General features: G+C 45.1%; 3 protein-coding genes across 8 annotated transcripts; 2 read left to right on the top strand and 1 right to left on the bottom strand.

Moving 5' to 3' along the window:
• Positions 1-272: 272 nt before the first annotated feature.
• si:ch211-194k22.8 (uncharacterized) lies at positions 273-4,202 on the bottom strand. Its single transcript, XM_062525663.1, has 7 exons — positions 3,725-4,202; positions 3,499-3,597; positions 2,803-2,862; positions 2,573-2,678; positions 2,199-2,440; positions 1,603-1,789; positions 273-959 (listed from the first exon to the last, which is right to left on the bottom strand). Exons 1-7 carry the CDS (start codon positions 3,809-3,811, stop codon positions 757-759), a joined length of 984 nt encoding a protein of 327 aa, XP_062381647.1. The 5' UTR covers positions 3,812-4,202; the 3' UTR covers positions 273-756.
• A 2,567-nt stretch (positions 4,203-6,769) lies between these two features.
• nfe2l1b (nfe2 like bZIP transcription factor 1b) lies at positions 6,770-14,199 on the top strand. Of its 5 annotated transcripts, none has more exons than XM_062525660.1 (6): positions 6,770-6,904; positions 7,998-8,900; positions 9,453-9,698; positions 10,023-10,112; positions 10,366-10,524; positions 10,981-14,199. In XM_062525660.1, exons 2-6 carry the CDS (start codon positions 8,343-8,345, stop codon positions 12,400-12,402), a joined length of 2,475 nt encoding a protein of 824 aa, XP_062381644.1. In that variant the 5' UTR covers positions 6,770-6,904; positions 7,998-8,342; the 3' UTR covers positions 12,403-14,199. The 5 variants fall into 5 exon arrangements, with proteins under 5 accessions (XP_062381644.1, XP_062381641.1, XP_062381645.1 ...); XM_062525657.1 differs by having other exon boundaries at positions 10,366-10,539; XM_062525658.1 differs by lacking the exon at positions 6,770-6,904 and adding an exon at positions 7,307-7,418 and having other exon boundaries at positions 10,366-10,539.
• Positions 14,200-16,063: 1,864 nt separating this feature from the next.
• Positions 16,064-21,989, top strand: phkg2 (phosphorylase kinase, gamma 2 (testis)). 2 transcript variants are annotated; one of them, XM_062526186.1, is made up of 10 exons: positions 16,064-16,346; positions 16,656-16,759; positions 17,125-17,300; positions 17,385-17,439; positions 17,581-17,646; positions 17,809-17,972; positions 18,258-18,348; positions 18,907-19,060; positions 19,468-19,590; positions 20,175-21,989. In XM_062526186.1, the coding sequence occupies exons 2-10, from the start codon at positions 16,665-16,667 to the stop codon at positions 20,418-20,420; spliced, it is 1,170 nt and encodes a 389-aa protein (XP_062382170.1). In that variant the 5' UTR covers positions 16,064-16,346; positions 16,656-16,664; the 3' UTR covers positions 20,421-21,989. The 2 variants fall into 2 exon arrangements, with proteins under 2 accessions (XP_062382170.1, XP_062382169.1); XM_062526185.1 differs by having other exon boundaries at positions 16,064-16,372.
• Positions 21,990-21,995: the final 6 nt, after the last annotated feature.

Below are 21,995 nucleotides of genomic sequence, written 5' to 3'. Positions count from 1 at the left end.
ACTCCTTTTCTGTCCTCCAGTCGCTACTCTACCCTGCTGAACCTCGGCCATTCACCCACTCTTACCCCCCCCCCCCCCCCCCCCCCCCCTCTCTCTCTCTCGCCCAAGCGCAGCGACAAACACATGCACCGAGGAAAATCCTCGAGTTATTATACACGTTGAGATTGGCTTTCTCTGACCGTATGGGATACCAGTGTCGCTGCTGCTGTTGCTGCTGCTGCAGAGCTGAAATGGACAAGGGCTATAAATAGAGTCGGAAACGGAGAGTTTGTTTGTTTTATGTTATTTAATTATAAAAGAACTACAAACATAAAGCTAGTTTCGTCTGGGACCATGAGAGTACATCTGAGTACACTGCCAAATAAGAAATACATTGAAAATACAATGCATGTGTGACTGTCACTGGTTCTAACGTGGCTTTCACACACGACAGTCTTTTACATTTATTACATGTCCATTAATCTCTTAAATAGAAAATATTATCAAAAATGAAACGTTTTACAGACGACATTCAACTCTACGTCTATTGTTGGCTGGGCTTTATCCAGCCATAGGCCAAGGTGAATGCAAAAATGAAGACTTTTGTAACTGCACAGGACCACCGCTCTGACTTCAATAACATCACAGTCGCGCCGCGCGCGGTCCAAAGACGGCTTTAGGTTTTTGACTGTGACTTTATTAAGGAGAGTGTAGGCACATAAACATTTCTTCGGGGCTACCACCTAGAGAACACGGGACACTTAAAAACCAATTTTATCAATCGACGCTCGGCCTCTGCCCAGCAACACTCACGCTAACACTGCTCGCTCTGGGACCGGTCAGACCGGGACCCCTGGAGTCCTCGTGGTCTGAAGGAGAGGGCTTCTTCCTCAGACGCTTCGCCTCGTTCTGCAGCTTCTGCCGGATATAGCCCTTGATCTCTGCGTCCGTCTTCCCAGGAAAGAAGTACTGGACGGTCCCTGTGAACGGGGGCAACAGAAGCATGGGAAATCATCGACTGTGAGAGCCACGAGCTGACTTCTTCCTCCTCACGTTTCCCAAAGCAAACTAATTGAGGCACTCGGAGCTTTAGGAGCAACACGCAGCTTTGCATCATGTTTCATTAGTGTTTACTGTGGTGTAATTAAACCTCTACCTATATCCTCACATGCAAAATATTCACATGGGTTTAAGAAGGTTAATCAGTGGAAAGACAAATATGTCCACTAAATACTTCATTCAAACAAATATGGAGAGTAAACAAATACATGAAGACCGGGAGCAGAACAATTACATGCATTCATTTAGCAATCACTTTTATCCATGACTTACAAAACAATTCAATTCAATTCAAGCTTATTAATATAGCACTCATATGGTATACACAGACTCAATGTGCTTACAAGAGGGTCTTTGGTATTATATGCCCTCGATGGTGCCTTTCAGGCAGCACTGCCTTCAAGGCACTACTCCCCTCAGTTTAGGGGTAGGATGAGGGTTGAGGGGGTTAAAGTTAGGAATAGGGTATTGCCTTTTAGGCTGTGCTGCCTGGAAGGTGCCGTTGGGGGCAAAAAACACCATAGAGCTTACAAGTGCATGTTAAGTGCATGTTAAGGCACTTACTCAGGATGGCCTGCACCTCCTCGGTGGGCAGCGCCGGCTTGGGCTGGCCTCTCTTGTTGTACACCACGCCGGAGATGGAGTGTGAGGCCAGGCAGTCCCGCTCATAGAGCCCCCGCAGCAGGTCATTGGTCAGCTTCTGAGCCGTGGTGCCGGTGTTGCACCTCTCCAACAACTCGGGGGTGATAAACTGAGAATGCCAGCCGGCAGACAGAACAATCAAGGCGGGGCAAAAAAGGGGAAAAGATATATTTCTTTTAACTCGGCCAAGGGGGAAGTTATGGCTGACATGATAATCATATCTGGAGCACAGGTGCAAGATGTGATATTGAACGAGTTGTGATATTGAGCAAGTGTTACTCACAATAGTGAGGAGAAAGGATAAGGTATTTTTGTTAATATGTTGTATTATATGATACGTTAGTGTAAGCTGAAGATGGACAGCATGGAATAACTAAACAGACGTTCAGTAATACCAGCCCACTGGTGTAAGCTGAAGATGCACTGAATCACTAAACAGACTGGCTCTATAAACAGCTATTTCAACTGAACCGAACTGCAGACCACTGGAAAGAGGAGTAGTCATTGAGTAATGATACCTCTGTGAATAGTCTGGTCCTGTGAGGAGAGTCCTGTAGCTTCTGGGATGGGCTCTCCTGCTTCGGCCATTGTCCATTCAGGGCAGCCGGGGTAGTCAGCAGGGTTGGGACAGTGGTATCTATCTGTACTGGGACACTAGCCATGCTGGGAGCCGCTGGGACAGAGGTCTTGCTGTCCCTATTTGACCACATCTGGGTCTTTTCAATCAGGGCCTCAAGATGTCTGGCAAGCTTCCCACAAGCTGTTTAGTTTATTAGGGACATGGAAAAAAAAAGAAAATGTCCAAGGTTATAAAAGCTGTTTACAAATTAAAAAATGCGAAAGTCACATCTGAAATGGCGAACCAGTCACTTGGAAATCGTCTTGTCCATACCTGTAAGGCACCGAATTTGCTCCTTCAAGTTCTCCATCTCCCTCTGCATGCACAGTACCATGGCAATGAGCTCCATCTTGGAGTAGGACTGCAAGTAGTCGGCTTCCTGAGACACGAGGAGAGCACTTCCGTGAGGACAAGTTAAAATGCTCACATCTATCAATCATGACAGGGGTGTGGTCTTCTGTCACCCACACCTGCATAGCAGGTGCATCTTGGGCCCCACTTACCTCAGGAGAGGAGACGCTGTCTGTGAGGTGATCGGCTGGGGCCCCATCAATCTCAGAGGCCTAAATGGACAGAAACTACTGATTATTTCATTATGACAATGGTAACAGCATGGTGAGGCATATGCATCAGAAAACAAGACACAGTGAGATCTGGGTTTTGAATAACAGGAGAAATGTCATCATGCGTCGTGCAATATACTGTAACATAGGCATCGGAATTGACAGCAATCATGGAGTGGATAATCAGCTAAAAATATTACTTTTAAAAACTAATTTGAAAGAAACTTTCACGAAAGGATTCTGGTGACATAAAAAAAATGCTCCCATATCAACGCAGCAAAATAATAATAATAAAAAAATAGTCAACAAACCTAAGTAGTATTTGATTGCAGGACACAGGTTGCATTAGATTTAGGCGCTAAAATGCAAAGTATACCATGCTGCCCCATTGTTCTCCATTACTGGTGAGGCATGGCTGCTGCCTTGATCCGCTAAAATGCAAACGCACATTGTGTCGCTTTGGTGCTTGGAGTCCCTGTCTGAGTCCCCGTTACAGTAAGCAATGATGGTGGGCTCACCAAACACGCACGGAGGCTAGGCGATCATCTCGGGGTAATTTCTGCTACACTGAGGTTGCCTTCACACCAACAATTAGTCTACGATATGTTTGCATGGTTAAGGAAAAAAAGCCCAAACCCCAATGTTGAACTTCTGGAGCCCCGCAGCGGAGGATGAATTTTCCTCTGCTTTCTCTTTGGCAGGATACATTTGTTTTCTTCGTTTCTGGAGACCGTGCTGTTGGACAGTTAGTTGGTGTAATAATTACCGTTCAGTGACCAAACATACTTTCTATATTCAGATATGAATGACAGAAATATATCTACAACAGACAGTAAATACTTGGTAATTTGAATTATCTTACACATATGGCATCCAGTTTTTGGTCCTCTTCCTCGTCTTCTTCATTTTCGTAATCAAGAATTCGCTTCGCTTTTGTTTTCCTTCTCATTTCTCTCCCATTATTCTATTTGCGTGGATGGAAACGGCGTTTCTGCAAAATTAGCTATGCCTCTTCATAAAATCTGCCGGGGTTTTATGTTTAAAGGAAACTGTGATCAACAGAAGATATCTAAGTATATTGGTTGTTCTTCCTCTAAAAGTACTTCAGCGCTCTTAGGAAAGACAGTTCTTTAGTCCCCATACCGAGAAATTAAAGCGGACGGATTTTGAACAAAATGCACCGTAGCGTAACGTGGCACAAGTCTGTGTCGATCAGATTTAAAGCTGTAACATGCATTGGGAGGAAGGCAATCAACAGGATGAGCGAGCGTGTTGCCTCGGGTTGCATTTTTAGGATAGACAATTTCACCCAAACCTAAACGTGATTTAGGTTAGGCGAGCCTATTATTTTACATCGTTATATTTCCAAGTGTTACTTTAGTCAAAACGCAGAAAGTAGGCTACAATATTTTTTCCCCCATTTATCATTTAGACATACTGCCAAGACGAACTACATTGACACCAATATGTAAATGATTTATCACTCGGATGTAATTTAGAAACGTGATACCTGTTCATAATCATGACTTCATCAACTTCAGCCACAGCTGGATATGCAATGTTGGAACTGGCAGCTGGAACTGTTAAACAGTGAAATGAAATCTATATGTATTGTTTCGTCTATCTGTTGTCATATAATTTTATCTGGATTGGAATACCCTACCAAGGAATGATCCATGTTGCAATGCCATTTTGGGGCTCATTTGTAAAGATGAAATGTTCTTACAATTTGTCACATAATGCTTCAGTATGGGCATATTATCAGGGTAGCATCCTCCTTCACCCAGTAGCCTGTGTGGGGTGATCACTTCCAAGGTCATGGGTGCTTTCAAATCAAACTAATGGTTAGCCATACATAGTCTCCCTCTAGATCGAGTTATTTAAGAGTTAGGCTACGTTACGACAGATAAATGATGAATGGAAGCTTAAACTTTTCTTATTACATAATCACACGGAGTGGCTTTAACAGAGATGAGCTGTGACTTTTCTATTAAGTTTAGCCTCATCCATGTTTTCCATGCATCCCAGAGATGATTACCATGTGAGTGCTGATTTCGTGGTATTTTTCTTGATAAAAGTTTTTCTGAGAAAAGAGAACTACTCTTTTAAAAGAAAAACGCAGACGTGCAGATGCCCAGATAGTAGAATGTCACCACCATGCACTTCCCTATCTCCCTCCTAGACCTCCTTCCTCTACCACTTTCTCCTCCTATTACCCTTACAGTAGCCTACTTAAAATGTCGGCATTATAGTAAAAGATAGAAATGGTAGAAGTAGTAATTCCTAACTAAGGTTTCATCTGGAATGTTATTCTTTCGCTAAGTTGCTTTGGATAAAAGTGTCTGCTAAACGAAAAAATGTAAGTGTAATATCAGACCTCGGGTCGTAGTTATTCTGACAGATATTGGATTACTCCTCCCAAATCCCTATAGGCCTACTGTTTCTATTAAGTGTTTCTCTGAGGCATTAATAAGATGTTTAACATACACTTGCTAAATGTTACTTAAACTGACCACTAGAATGATTTTCCCTTTGTTAATAGATCAATAGGCCTAATATCATATGTGTGTCTGTCTTTGTGTCTTTCTGTGTGTGTGTGTGTGTGTGTGTGTGTGTGTGTGTGTGTGTGTGTGTGTGTGTGTGTGTGTGTGTGTGTGTGTGTGTGTGTGTGTGTGAGAGAGAGAGAGAGAGAGAGAGAGAGAGAGAGAGAGAGAGAGAGAGAGAGAGAGAGAGAGAGAGAGAGAGAGAGAGAGTGTGTGTGTGTGTGTGTGTGTGTGTGTGTGTGTGTGTGAGAGAGAGATGGGGGAAAACACCTCTATTCCTCCCATGATCGGTCACTGAAGCACTGAGACCTTGTCGTGGGCCTACTTTTTTAGTGATACATGCATCATAAATATTTCTTCAAAATCAAGCCACTAACAAAGTAGCATAAAAGTTGAATTGCTTATCACAACACTTGACAGAATAAGATCTACCAAAACGGAATCATTTTCTGAACACAAATTCATGTACTGAAATGTAGCACTATTGTGAACCACTTTTAGATATGATGCCATACTGCCATCTAGTGGTGGTGATGCAGTAGTGCACCTTACAGCATTACCAGGGAGCAAGTCCAGTGAGTGAATTTAACTTAAAGAAAACAGATGGGATTTTTGTTTTAAAAAAGGAAAGTCAATGTAGCAGAAGTTCCTTGAGTCATTGTGTCAACAATGTAGCAAGTCAGGGTGATCTGTGGCATAACCCAGACGTAGGCCCTATGTCTACCATCCAACCAAGACATGCACCCCCAATTCTTTAGCCATAGATATATATATTCTTTATCTGATACATGAATATTAAGTATTATGTGATGTATTAAAATGTATTAAACTGATCAACATTACTCAAAATGAATTAATTTGAAACCTGCAGGCCACACCATTAGTCTTATAACTGAGTTATTAGGCATAGGCTACTTGTTGTCAAGCATTGTAGATAGGCATGGGTCTGTGGCATGACATTTGTTTTGTTCAATCTTTCTGAAATAATTTAGTTACTGTACAACAGTTTTTTTTAGCTGAAAATGATCAGGCTGAGGTTTAGGCTATCATTTGAATATTATTTTATAGCTCTGTTTTGTAAATGCCTGGATAATGATATGGAATTGCCTGCAATTCTATCATCAAATATCATGAAATCAGTTCTCACACAAAAGCAAACTTGTTTATTACTTAAACTTAAACGCTGTTTCATAATAGGTTGTAGCCTATTTGTTTACAGTAGCCTATGTTAGGTTACATCTTGTAGGTTGAGCTTGCAAGAAGGATTGGGATTTCCCCCATTCAATGATCTCACCCAACTCGCGCCCTAGAAAGTTCTACGCATGCGTGCTTTAAAACATGCTCGTCTGTATTAAACTAGCGATAGTAGCTAGCAAGCTAGTTGGGTGGAAATTTTGCAAGTCATGGTGGGCCATTCAAAGCGAAATACGACAAATAACGCTGTGGATAACGTGGAGAGCAAAAGACATATCTGTTGGATTTCGTAATTGTCATTTCAGGTGATAAGATACATGAAGCTTAATAATTCCGTTCTAACTCGTTATACAGAAGTGTGAAAATAGAATTTAAAGCAGCAAGCTTGCAGGCTAGCACGAGCACCACCGGCCGGTTAGCCTGCTCGGTAGATAGCTAGCGTGGCCGCTGATTCTGTGGTATAGATATGTGGATAGATTATGCTTAAGCTTGTATCATGCTTCACTGGCAGTGAAATCGTTTGAGAAATGTTAATAATGGAGAAATATTTAGCTGCATTTGCTATTTAAACTTGGTTTATTATCTGTAAAGGCGATGTTGTACCCCCATCGTTCCGCCCCTCGTATTTTCCTATTGGATGGAATATATAACAAGCCGGCAGAGTAATTCTATCCCCGTGTTGAGGATGGCTGCTTGGGCTGTCAGTCACAGTTACACCACTTGTTGCTACTGAGGATGTTGGGTGCCGATAGCGGAAGTGTGCGGGATCAATACTTCCTGGTTGTTTGGCAAGTGTTCGTGCTTTGTGGTCCTAGAATGGTGAGATAAAATAGTCTTCATAAGCCAGAATAGTGTCTGTAATCTCTATCTGTAATGTATTAAATGCAGCCATGAACGCATTTTCTACAGTTACGTGTTTGTTTTAAAAACGAAGAGATGGTTAACCTATTTAAGACCACGGGCAGATTTTTGCTGGGATGGGACTCACCAGATGGGTGGGAGGAATCGTGTAACTGGTTAAGCATGCTATATTATCTTAAGTTTTTAGTGACCATTTGCTTTTCGACAACGGATGACAGACCAGACCAGTTAAGCTAGTTATGCAAACCAATAATAAAGTGTCCTGTATTTCTTTTCCCAGCATTTCTGTAGCTGGAGTGCAGTTAATAGCAACTGACGAATTCGAGCTATATTTAGTCATTGTTAAATGGGTATATATGGCTAAGACGTGGAGTATGCATTTGAAGGTGGCAGTTGCCTCATAACTTCTGTGGTTATATTCTGTCATCATCTCCACCATAAGTAGCCTAATCACGGTTATTAAGTTGCTTTTTCTCATTGATCCTCTTTAGCTGTTTCTGATCAGGTGTGTCAACATTTCTTTGTTTCTCCCTGCAGGCTTGGAAGAGGTCATTGGACAGAGGACTACCTACGGGCTTTGGAATACGACCACTCTTTTGAATTTCTTTGAAAGGAGTGCATTGAGAATAGCAGAGAAATTACTGCCAAGAATCTGTGTCTCATTGGCTCTCTACAGGAAGTTCAAATAAGGGAATCCCGTTGGTTGTTTTGCATTCGTTCGTCCCTCATGTTTGAATGCTATCTTTCATTTTTCATTTGGACTGTCAAGTGAAAGAACAACCATAGCCGGCCTGTGGGTTTGACTCTAGTGTGTGGTTTTTTTTTTTTTTATTTTGTTTTATTTTTATTTTTACTTTCATTTTTTTGGTGCTTTGCTAAGAAATGCTTTACCTGAAAAAGTACTTCACAGAGGGCCTGATTCAGTTCACCATCCTACTGAGTCTCATTGGGGTGCGGGTGGACGTGGACACCTACCTGAACAATCAGCTGCCCCCACTGCGCGAGATCATCCTGGGCCCCAGCTCGGCCTACACCCAGACGCAGTTCCACAACCTCCGCAACACACTGGACGGCTATGGCATCCATCCCAAGAGTGTGGACCTGGATCACTTCTTCGCCACGCGCCGGCTGCTGAACCAGGTGCGCTCCCTGGATCACCTGCGCGTGCCCACCACCGAGGTCAGCGCCTGGCTGGTGCACCGCGACCCGGAGACGGTGGTGTCCGCTGCCGGCCAGTCGAGCCCCAGCATTACCCTGGACAATGGCGGCGGTCTGGAGGATGTGAACAACCCCGAGGCCTCCACCATGAGGGGGGGCAGCGGAGCGTCGGAGTCCACCTACAGCCACGGCGGAGAGGACAGCCTGGGAGCGGTGGCCCCCGAGGACAGCCAGGAGCAGCCGAGCGAGCGGGAGAACAACAACGATGACCTCACCAAGGAGGTATGGCACAGCACACACACCACACACCACCACACCTAGTGCCATTGTTTCTTCCTCTGATTGGTTGAGAGGAAGACAGATTTTTTAATTTTAACAGCATCCTAACTTGGCAGTGCCAAGGTCAAAGGGTCAAGTTACAGGAAGCGTGGCCACTTAACATGCCTTTCCCGTTACGGCGAGTCATTATAGATTTATTATCTTGTCAGGTGATTAGAAGTTAAGATGGAGAGAAATTCTGATCCTTTCTCACATGTCTCGGTTCGATTCTTAATGCCTTGGAACCTAATCTGGTAGGCTGATCAGGGCATGGCTCAAGGGACATAACTGCTGGTGGGCTTTGTTTGTGTTAGTGATCACATGATCAATCTATAGTCACGCCTTTCCAGGGTTTCTTTTAGTCAAGGACAGACTGTCCTTTGTTATGACGACCTATTAAGCCAGCTGTCTGAGCCCTGATATGGGTGAGGTTGATGCAAGCATGCATGCATTCATTCATTCATGCATTCATTAATTCATTCATTCTCATTCATGTGCATACATGTACATTCACAGGACATTGACCTGATCGACATCCTGTGGAGGCAAGACATTGACCTTGGCGCGGGGCGGGAGGTGTTCAACTACAGCAGCCGGCTGAAGGAGAGCGAGGCGGAGAAGCACAACGAGGACGAGAAGGACGGCGACGACGGCGGCAGCAGCGAGGAGCACCCCGAGACCTGGAGGAACGGCCTCAACCTGGGCGAGGACCAGCCGCTGACTCCAGTGGATGGCGAGACCGGCGAGAGCATACCTGACCAGGTGAGCCCTCGAGTACCCACCCCCCTCCCCCCTCTCCCCACCCAGCACTGGCATTTGCTTAAAAACGGGCTGTACTGCAGTGTACGTATCTCTGGGAGGGGCAGCCATCTGACTGCAGTGGATTACATTTCATAGTATGGTGCACTGCACATAACTCTGTGAAGCACTCTGCAGTAGCCTATTTAGTGTATATTTAGTATAAGGACAACACAGCTGTCTTTAACTCCTACTGAGCAGCAGAGTGGTCGAGATATACACTAATCTGGTGTGCACTTGGACCTTGCGGAGACGCGCTGACCTGATCTGGGTTATTTGCTCTCTCAGCTCCCCAGCCTGGGCACTCAGACCTCTCTGTCCCTCCAGGAGTGCCTCAGACTTCTGGAGGCCACCTTCCCGTTCGGAGAAGAGTCGGAGGTAAAACTCCTCATAGACCAGCAGGGATTTAGCCAGTGTTAAATTAAAAACACATACAACTTAACTGCCCCAGTGTTAGATTGCAACAACAAAAAAAAAAACCTACCACCACTACCACTACCACAGAAAAGCTTTAATTCAGCTAATCTTTAAGTGGTGAGCCAGGAAGAGAAGCTTTCCAAATGAGGTGTTGCTAGCTCTTGATGCTTCGCGCAGTTAATCTAAAACCCTCTCGTTTCTGCCTGTCCTCTAGTTCCAAAGCCCAGCTGGCACTTCCGAGCTGAGTGACTCGAGCGAGGAGGCCCCGTCCACCTCACAGGGCCTGGCCTTGCTGCCCGTCCTGCCTCAGGCCGAGCCGCAACTGGACTTGGAGCAGCAGTGGCAGGACATCATGGCCATCATGGAACTGCAGGTCAGTCCATATCAGGTCGGTGCCCAGTCAGATTTATTCATGGGTGGTGGTGGTGGTGGTGGTGGGGTTGTGGTTAAGGAAGAGAGTGCCTTTGTGGGTTTGATTCTCAGCAGCAACCTCAGTTGGTCAAGGTGGACTGTCCCTGCAATTTGTCTCTGTAAATCACTTAAACATCTAAGTATCTACTTAAAAATAACATCAATGAAATATTGCATTTATATAGTGTAGGTATTCGCAGTTTTCAGTGAAGTGGTGAGCCTCACTTCGACCTCTTCCAACGTGTAGCACCCACCTTGGTGAGGCACGGCAGCCATTTTGCACCTGAAGGCTCTCCACGTGCCAGCTTGTGGTTACCTACTGGTCTTGTTGCTGAGAGCTGCGGTGGAAAGAATGTTTTCTATATTCGTGTTTGCTGATCTGATTTTTTTTTTTTTTTTTTAATTTTTCCCTCTGAAGGACATGGAAGTGAACAGCACGGCCGAGGGCTCGTACACCAGCAGCCAGGCTTCATCTAGCAGCAGTGGCAGCAGTAGTGGCGACCGATCGGGCCCCCTGGTCGGCTTGGACCCGGCGCGCTCCAACCTCATCAACCAGGACGTCAGCCTCCACCAGGCGTCCCTCCCCAGCTGCAGCCAGGACTTCCCCACGCTCTTCAGCCCGGAGCTGGACCCCGCCGCGGCGCTGCGCCCTCCGTCCGCGCTGCTCCGCCTGTCCTCCAGCAACTCGTCCAACGTCAACTCCAGCTTCGGCGCCACCAACCTGACGGGCCTGTTCGCGCCGCCGCCGCTCAACAGCACCACCAACCTCACGGCCGACCCGTTCAGCAGCCTGCTGGAGGAGTCCATGCTGGACGAGATCAGCCTGCTGGACCTGGCCATGGTGGAGGGCTTCAGCCAGGCGCAGGCGTCGCAGCTGGAGGACGAGCTGGACTCCGACTCGGGCCTGTCGCTGGACTCCAGCCACAGCCCGGCGTCGCCCAGCAACTCGGAGACCTCGTGCTCGTCGGCCGCCTCGTCCTCGTCCACGTCGGCGACGTTCTCCGAGGAGGGCGCGGTGGGCTACAGCACCGACTCGGAGGAGGCCGCCGGCGCCGAGATGGAGGAGGGCGCGGTGGGCGGCTACCAGCCCGAGTACAGCAAGCTGTGCCGCATGAGCTACCAGGACCCGTCGCAGTTCGGCAGCCTGCCCCAGCTGGACAACGTCAACCACAACCACACGTACAACCTGCCGCTGGGCTCGCCCTCGTCCTACCCCGACCACCACTCGCCGCCGCCCGGCTCGGGCGGCAAGAAGACGGGCCGCGACAGCAAGTCGCTCGGCAACGGCCACCACCACCACCACTCCAAGCTCCAGCCGCCGCGCGAGTTCCTCGACAAGCACGCCAGCCGCGACGAGCGGCGCGCCCGCTCCATGAAGATCCCCTTCTCCAACGAGAAGATCATCAACCTGCCGGTGGAGGAGTTCAACGAGCTGCTGGCCAAGCACCACCTCAGCGAGGCGCAGCTGGCGCTCATCCGCGACATCCGCCGGCGCGGCAAGAACAAGATGGCGGCGCAGAACTGCCGCAAGCGCAAGCTGGACACCATCCTCAACCTGGAGCACGGCGTGCAGGACCTGCGGCGCGACAAGGCGCGGCTGCTGAAGGAGAAGATGGAGTTCCTGCGCTCCATCCGGCAGATGAAGCAGAAGGTGCAGAGCCTCTACCAGGAGGTGTTCTCCCAGCTGCGGGACGAGCACGGGCGGCCGTACCCGGCCAGCGAGTACGCGCTGCAGTACGGCCCCGACGGGAGCGTGCTGGTCGTGCCGCGCAGCAGCCTGGCCGCCGCCGAGCAGAGCCGCAGCAAGCCGGACAAGAAGCAGAAGGACAAGAAGAAGTGAAGAAGTCGAGAAAAATAAGACGAGAGCGAGAGAGACGGGAAAGTCGCTGCCTTTTTTCCTTTTTTGCGAAAACGTAAAAGAAAAAAAAAAACACATGAAAATTACTCCAAAAAAAAAATCAAGGTTTTTAACAAGGCAAAAGAAAAAAGTGTCTTTCTTTTTTTGTTGTTCTTTGAGAGGATTCTGGAGAGAAGAGAGAAAAAAAATTAGTGATGTTCATGACTCTTCCTGCATTAGTTTTTTCTTTTCCTTTTTTTTCTGAAACACGGTGTTGAGGAAGAAGTGCTTTGAGTACTCGTTCTCATGTTCTTTTTTTGAATCCTTTTTTTGCATTTTGATGGAAAAAAAAAGAGATGGCAAAGAACAGCATGGTGACTGAGTACTTCTTGGTTAACAACCCTGTGTAGGCCAAGTCCTTTGGCTTATCAGGACACATGGATGGTCATTTTTATCATACAGAGAAAGGAAGAGATTGATGTCTATTCCAGAAGAACTATTAGCCAACAACAACAAAAAAAAGCCCTCTGCTCTGTGCAGAGATGTTGTTCGACAGTATAGATGCATCGTTAGAATCTTTTGCCAAGTTATGGAGAGGGATTCAGCCCTGTTGCTGAACGATTCGAGTTGAGGTGATTTTTTTTGAGGATGACGGACCCCCCATAGAGGGTCATTTTGATGGTTGAAAGATCTTGGATGTTGCGATTCGGGTAGGGAGGTGATGGGGCGGGGTGGGCCGACCAAGCCTGAAATGGGGACACTCGTATTAAACCTGTCTTGCCAGTTGTAACCAAAGGTTGTACTGCGTGTGGGGTACTTCCTCTGTCTCAAAGGACCCCACTTGCTGGACACTCAATGCAGCGCCACCCACAGGTGAGCGTGCACTTCAACCTGACAGTTTTATTTCTTCTCACCACTGGACAGTATCTCGACAGGGTGTCTTGTGTGTGCGTGTGTGTAGACCCCTCCCTTGTAGAGATTCAGCAACATTTAACCAGGAACCCCCATGACGGCAAGGGCAAGGATGGGAGAAGGACGGTTTGTTCAGATCAGGGCCTCACAGTGCCCAGTATTTTCATTTTGAAGGTCGATGTCAATGACGGACACTGATACAAAAATGGATTAATCAGCTTGTGTACTCTGCACTTCAGCGCTGCGAAAGCCAACTTTATATCGCTCGTTGGCACCAAGATGTCTATCTTCCTGGAGAGCCTTCTGCTGCCAACCAAAGGGCACGTTCTGCCTGGCAAGCTTCCACGGTCACATTGCATTCGCTCATGGACCTCGCCTGAATTCGAGTGAGTCGGGGGCAGGCTAGCTTAGCATTCAATTTGCATTCCCGGAAAGAACGGCTCTGGCTGAGGCGCATCTCATAACATCTCTCCCTCGCACATGACAGCTGAGGGTGGCTGTTCTTGCAGAAGGTCACCAATGTGATAAGGAAGTCCTTCAGCGCCATACACACACACATGTACACACACATATACGCACACACATATATATACACACACACACACACACACACACACACACACACACACACACACACACACATACACATACAGACACTAGCCCTCTCTCTGCTTGGAATGGTCCCCGAGGACTCACTATACAGGCTTAGCATCTGCGCCGATCTGGCTGATTTGGAATCCGCTGTGTCTTCAACAGTAATGTTTTTCTTTTTCAGCACTCAACGGTGTAGAGGGCTGCGCACTCAATTGTCACTGTGCCCAAAGGCAGCATGGACACACACACACACACACACACACGCACACACGCACACACATACATGTAGACATACATACATGTAGACATACATACATGTAGTCATACAGAAGCACACATATACATACACACTGGACAATTTTAGCTGTCTTTGGAACAGTTGCATCTAGTTGGGAAGCTAGTTATTATACGATTTGAAGCACTGAGGATGGACTTAGAACAGTGAAAGTTCAACTTTTTCTTCATTCGCATATACGTAGCTCTCTCGACAGATTTTTAGTTTACATGCAGTCATCAATTTCTTTCAGAATTACAGCTCTGTGTCGCTTGACGCTTTTCTGTTTCAACCGGTATTGAGTGAAACAAACTCTTGTGTCTCCTAATGTCTTTGTTTTTACAAGCACACTTGCATTTAGGGAGCGCTCGTATCTCTCACCAAAACACTACAATCTTTGTTTCCTGTGCTTGTTGGTGGGGGGGTCAAATACGCCAGCTTGACGAAGGTTCGCATGTACCCCTAACCGTTCGGGTGATGCTTGTTACTGCAGCAAATTTGATTTCTCCCCAAGGCTGGTAGAGTTTGTTTTCTTCCATAATCCACGCTCTAGATGGAGTTCTGAGGAACGAAGATGTATTAAATAGCACTGATATGAATGTCTAATCTGCTATAACTGTTGGTTCTCACTTTTACCTTATTAGTCTCTGTAGCCCTTGCACTCTCTCACTATCCACAACGGAGCCATGCAGCATACCTTAATGTGTGTCTGATGCCATTTACAAATAAATATGCAAGATTAATGTTAACAACATTCTTTTTTTTTTTTTCAAAATCTCAAAATGAAAGAAGAAAAAGAGAGATTATTGACTCAAAATAGTTGTGTAGATAAATTGGATCTGTCAAGGAATGGGAGGGAGGGGAGGAGAGGGGAGGGGAGGTGGGGGTTGAGTGGAGGTAAGTGAAATCTTTCGAATGTTTAGAAGTGGGTTTGATGTGAAGCATTGTTTTGGGGGTAAAAAAGAATGGGTGAACAAAATTCGGTGGCACTTGTACTTGCATAGCTACATACTCCAAAGCCCTGTTCTTTTTTTTTTTTTTTTTCTCAAACGTTTGTGTGCCCTGAGAACTTCTGTTTGTCATGTTCTGTAAATATTTTTATGTTTTCCCTACATGTTTGCCGTGTGAAAGGTTGTCTCTGAACCTATATGTGTGTGTGTGTGTGTGTGTGTGTGTGTGTGTGTGTGTGTGTGTGTGTGTGTGTGCTCTCTTGTATGCGTGACATGTATCACAAAGCCCTTTTACCTTTGCTTTGGATTTAGTTGTACAGTTTACTTTTATTTGGTTTTCTTTTGATGAATTTGCTGGCAATCTGGGATTGTTCTTTTATTGATTAATAAAATGTTTTTATTTTCAACCATGAATTAAATGGTTTGCTCTTAATGCGTCACAATCGTATTTTGTTTTTACACCTTTCACAGAAACACCCTCACTTGTCACTAGAGGGACTATTCTAGTTTCACTATATTTTACACACACACACACACACACACACACACACACACACACACACACACACATACTGTATACACACACACACATACATACATATACTGGGAATCATTAATGCTGTGTGAAGAGTCCCTCACCCCAAAAGGTGTAGAAGAATGAGGCCAGAGGCTTATCACTTACTCAAATTGAACGTTCTCAATATAGCAACTAAATTATGATAACCTAATTATTATTCCTTCCTATGATATTACAAATATTAATTATTGCCATTCATATTGAATCCATAACCTAAATTTGTACATGTAAACAATGTTCATACCTTTTACATTACATGCAATAGAACCAAGAACATCGAGCTCCATTCCATCCTATCCTCTTGATGGCAGCAATGCATTGAACTTGGTTGAGGCTTCCCATCAGGCAAAAAAAAGAGGAACTACAGCGTCATCGTGTTTACTAAAGTGGCTGAGGAAGCTAACGTCCTACTGTTACCTAGCCAGTTCCTCTCGTTTAGTTGTTCTTGGATTGCAGAGACCGAAATCATGCCTTTCTTTACAACCCTGAAAACAATTTCAGTTCTGCGGTATTGGACGCGGTAATTTAGGGGCACTCAACTTGCATAGCTAGGTTGCAAATATGGATGTTTGCTTTCGGAACTAGCTGTCCTAGCTAGTTTGTGTTAGCTGCTTTGCGCAAGGCCGCTAGAGCTCTCAAGGTACAACAATCCATACATCCATCAGAGTGAGTACAGTTGATTAAGCAAACACCACGCATTCTTCCTATCGCTAGACGGATGTCAAATATGCATTTTGGACTGGTTGTGTTGCAAAATAAAGTCCTGCGTGGTGATCGAGTCAAAAGTGACAGCTCTCCCTTCAGCTAACTTATCTACTACGTTAGCCAGTGTAACATTTGAAACGTGTTGTGCCCGGTTGTGCCATGTTCTCAAGAGAATAACAGTCGCTTAGACTATGGCGAATAAGTGAAGCAATATAATGTGTGTTTTACATCTTCTCTAAATTAGACTACCATCATGACTCGTGATATCGTGATTGGAGACGAGCTGCCTGACTGGGCAGGAGCAAAGGAGTTTTACCAGAAGTATGATCCCAAGGAAGTGATTGGCAGGTTAGTGTTTAAAACAGCTTTCTATCCTATTATCCCGTATGGCCCATATGCTACATTAACCTTGATGTAAAGTGCGATAGTGTGTACGTGTAGTATAAGTATTTTCTCTGGGGTATTGATTCAACTGTGGAGTCTTGCATGTCTTTTTCTACATTTTATTTCCCATTTATTTTTTTATCTTTCTCCTTGGTTTTATATTTCTATGTTGTTTTTTTTGTTGTTCCTTTATCTTTGTGAAGCACATTGGGTTGCCCTGCTGTACTAAATGCGCTATATAAATAAAGTTGCCTTGCCTTGCCTTGCCTTGTATGGTCCAGGAAAGGAAAGGTGAGTGATGTTTACAAAAGAATGGCTAATTTTTTCAGGGGTGTCAGCAGTGTGGTGCGCCGGTGCATCCGCAAGCAGACGGGGCAGGAGCTGGCTGTGAAAATCATTGAGATCACTGCTGAGAAGATGACTGAACAGCAACTGGATGAAGTGAAAAACTCTACTCTGAAGGAGATCCACGTTCTCAACATTATCAAAGGACACCCTTCCATCAGTAAGCACTGCTGGTGTTAGGAACCTTTTAGCGTCAGATTTGCACTGTGTCTGTCAGTTAATGTTACTCTCTTCCGTCCCATAGTTACGCTGATTGATTCCTATGAGTCAGCGACCTTCATATTTCTAGTATTTGACCTGTAAGTATATTGTATACTCACATGCCACATATTTACATTATATTATATAATATTCAGCATCTCCAAGAAAGTTTTATGCACTTCATCTAGGAGGATTACATGTGCATAACGTAACTTCATGTGGACTTGTGCTATTCACAGTATGAGAAGAGGAGAGCTGTTCGACTATCTGACTGAAAAAGTGACCCTTAGTGAGAAAGAAACCAGGTAAGACCAGTTTTGGGTTGTATGGCTATTCAAGTTCCAGGTATTTATATAAGTAGTTGTTAATCCTTCTACGGACACAGACTTAATCATTTGAGTCACTGACTGAACTTTGTATGGTCCAGTCCACTGGTGGGCACTCAGACAGTTGTTGTTGTGTATCAGGAGCATGATGCGTGCTCTGCTGGAGGCCGTGCAGTATCTCCATTCCCTCAACATCATCCACCGAGACTTGAAACCGGAGAACATCCTCCTGGACAACCAAGGGCACATCAAACTCTCCGACTTTGGCTTCTCAGTGCAGCTACAGCCCTCTGAGCAGCTCAGAGGTGAGTGGCATTGGATGGAAGTCAACACCGGCACTAGACTGCCATCACAGTAAATGTGTACATTATGTCTATGGCTTTTTGGAGATGATACACGGTACATATTTGAGTCTACGTACAAAGAAATCCTTGCTTCTTTTCTGTACGTTAATCGATATGATGGACAGACAGTCATAAAGGAAAGTTGGCTAATATAGGTTTGCATCAACTGCCAACGTGGTGCGCTACTGTTGCTGGATAGATATTAGATTAACGGCGGTTAAAGTGACCTTTGACTGTTCTGATCAGAGCTCTGTGGGACCCCTGGTTACCTGGCCCCCGAAATCCTGAAATGTTCCATGGATGAGACCCACCCTGGATACGGGAAGGAGGTTGACCTGTGAGTTCTGTGTTTTTATTTCGGATCATAGAAGTTTGATATTTAACATTTTTAAATATAATATGTTGCCTTTAGTTTAAACGTGTTGTTAATTGTTTTATCAGTTGCTCTTAGCCTTTGAAAAATCTCATTGCATGCTTAACATTGTTTTCTAAACAAAGTTCTGGAGGAGCCAATAGGATTGATTGACAGGCATCACTCACCCCACTTCCGGTCGTAGGTTATAAAACCCTCCTCACTGCCCTTTATGCCATGCTTGAGTTGCAAAGCCTCCCACCTCCTCCTCTGCTCCTCCATTTCACTATTCATTCTAAGCTCTACTACATTATCCCTCATCCATAGGGGGAGTTAGCGGACATCACTCACATGTGATCTCTGCTATTGTCATCCCAGGACCATGGCCAGCTACTAAGCCAAACTTGCCATTCTCTGCTCTCACTACTGAAAACTACGGAAAACTACTGAAATGTTTTTTTTTACATATATTTTTTTTTTGCAGACTTTTAGTAACCTCATTGGTGTCTAAATCTCCATGTTTGTGTGTTTGTTTCCCCCCAGCTGGGCCTGTGGGGTGATCCTCTTCACACTGCTGGCAGGGTCTCCGCCCTTCTGGCACCGCAAGCAGATGCTGATGCTGCGGATGATCATGGAGGGCCGCTATCAGTTCACGTCGCCTGAGTGGGACGACCGCTCAGATACCGTCAAGGATCTGGTATGAGCCGTAGCAGCTACCTGATTCTCTCAGAAATTCACAGGGTATTGATAGAGATATTTCAGCCATTAGTCTGTCAGGAGAGCAAGATAGTTGAGAAAGGAAACCGTGAGGGAAAATGAGTGTTTGCGCAAGGTTTTGTCCATGGTCTTGAATTTAGGAAATTCATGTTGCCTAGTTATTTAATTAGCTTAGGTTAGACCTTGCACTTTTCTAATCTTTCAATTTGTTATGTTTTACCGGCCAGTCTTTTTCAGGCAGTTTTTATTTTACATGTTTTATATTGCATACTATTTTTCCACCATTGCTTTGTTTTCATAATCATAAACAACACAGACCAGCCAGCACAACGAATCAGAGGTAAAGTACCGACTTGTTTGTGTGTTGCTCCCCCTCCCTCCACCCAGATCTCCAGGTTGCTGGTTGTGGACCCCATACAGCGGCTGACCGCAGGGCAGGCTTTGGCTCACCCATTCTTTCGCCTGTACCAGAGGGATGTGCGGCTCTTCAGCCCGAGGAAAACGTTTAGGGTGAGTTCCCGTTAGCACGTTAATCAGCGTTAGGGGCGCAATCACTAACGCTAATCATTTAGGTGTGCCTGTATGACCAAGAGAGAGGGAGAGGTTAATTAAGATGAATATTCTTTGTACTGTGGCGTGTGATGGAACTGGAGCAATGGAACCATGCTCTGAAGCACAGCTGGATTTTCACTTAGCTGTTCTCCAGGTTTATGTTTTGCATCAAATCTCTGATCCATTGGTTCCTTCCATTGAAACAGAATTGAACATGAAGGTAATAAAGAGGAAAAGGCAGTGACCTTCCGGGCTGATAGACAGGAAATTATCTGTGCCTGAAATGATCTAATACATTCAAAGATATATGAGAATATAGAGAATGGCCTTTCTTGACATTGTACATGGCCGAGCTCAAGCCTGAATTCAGGCACCACGCCTGAACTCTATCAGGCCTGTAGATTACCACTGTTTGTCCAGCTAGTGTAGTAGTTGGTATGTTAGCATGTTAATATGCTCAGACCGTGTATGATGAATGGCGTAGTGTGGATGTGTTGTGTGCCTGATGTGAGACTGACTCCATTGCGCTGCTGTGCCACCAGGTTCTGATCTTGACCGTACTGGCCGCCATCCGCGTCCGCTTCCGCTACGTGCGCAGCAGGCCGGTGACGCGCGACATCCTGGCCAGGGACCCGTACTCGCTGCGGGGCGTGCGCAAGCTCATCGACGGCTGCGCCTTCCGCATCTACGGCCACTGGGTGAAGAAGGGCGAGCAGCAGAACCGCGCCGCCCTCTTCCAGAACACCGCCAAGATCGTCCTGATCGGGCTCGAGGATTTTGAAACTTGAAAGGGCAAAGGTTAAAACAGTCCAACACCACCCCCCTCCCTTCGCCCCCCAACCCCCCCCCCCCCCCCCCGCACAACACTGTATTGTACTGCTACATGTCATTTAATATTTTTAATATCAGGTAATTATTGGTTTTGTTTGTTAACATGCGTGTTTTTATGTGTGGTTTGGATCCATTGATTCAGGAGTAGCCACCCTGCCATCTTAGAGAGCAGTGGTGAGGTTTCATTGCACCTTTGCACTTTACTTGTCAACTAAGAGAAGAGATGGGTCTGAAAGTAAGGTGATACTAATGTGCGAGGCTATAGACACTGTGATTTGTTCTCTTAAGAGTGCCTCATTTGAAAGACCCCATGCACTATGCTTGTCAAGGTTTAGGGTGGTCTACTTCTGTCACGTGTGTTTAAATCTGCAGGGGAAGCAGAGATTCTGTGTTGGTTCCTGCATTCATTCCCCAGCTTTTCACTGAAAACTATTTAGTTACCATTCCTTTGCCCATAGTGGGAGGGATTTATCTGAAGTTCTGCCTTTGCTGTCCATTTGTCTTCCTCCATTCCCCTCCTAATTTTAATCTTAATCTTTATAAGAATGTCTACATCAACGTTCATTCCATCTGTAAAGGGGATCCAGAGCTAAAACATATTTGGCATTCCCACTTGGTTAAAAAACAAACCGGAACCGGGACCTTAACATAGAAAACAATGTTACTGTACAATTATTGTTAACCTTGATTTTAATCTCTTTGTTACGTCCTCCTATGTTGCGTGAATGAAGAACATACAAGGTTGCTGTGGACTAATTCATTTTAACGCTGTAGCCACTAGGTAGTCCCATTCTGTTGGAGCTACTATATACCACTGGTTCAACTGAGGGCAGATCGAAATAGGCTGAAAGCCTCATACACCGGAAATGCCCCTCTAATATAGAGATACCTCAGATATTTTAGACTTTACCAGTGGCCAGGCTGTAAAACACAGGGCATGCTCGAGTACAGCAAACTGTTGACCTCAGAGTGTTTTACAATGCTGTGTAACATGAGAAAATATATGTGCACAATATTATTATTCTTATAGTCCGAGAGTGTGTATGTGTTTAAGTTTATCTTATAGGAACCATGGTACAGTGGTGGCAAGTGCAATGATCAAGCACTCATTTTTACACAAGAGAGCTACAAACCACAAGCATTGTGTTTAGATAGAAATAGTTAATGCCATTTATAAACCTCTGAATGAATACCCACCATGACTACAGACTGAAAACATAACATGACTGTTTATCAGAGCACTTGGGTCATTTTTATTTCGCTACTACTAACATTTTTTCAAAAGTGTATTGTTCTTTTATGGTATGAACTGCGAAAAGTTACAGTTTGTATTTTATCAGGTTGATTGTATTTTAATGTTGGTAATCTGAAATGTTTAATCAGAGTAAATTTAGTTTATTATCGGTCTAAAATGTGTAAACCTACAACCTAAATTGTAATATGCTATTTTTATCAATTCACTGTATTCTTGTTTTATTTAATTTTAGAATATAAAAGCTAAGAACAATAAATATTTACCAACCAAAAAATAA

The sequence above is a fragment of the Sardina pilchardus genome, chromosome 22 (assembly GCF_963854185.1).
Source record: "Sardina pilchardus chromosome 22, fSarPil1.1, whole genome shotgun sequence".
In the NCBI taxonomy this organism is placed as follows: domain Eukaryota; kingdom Metazoa; phylum Chordata; class Actinopteri; order Clupeiformes; family Clupeidae; genus Sardina; species Sardina pilchardus.
This window is presented reverse-complemented; position numbering and strand designations above follow the sequence as displayed.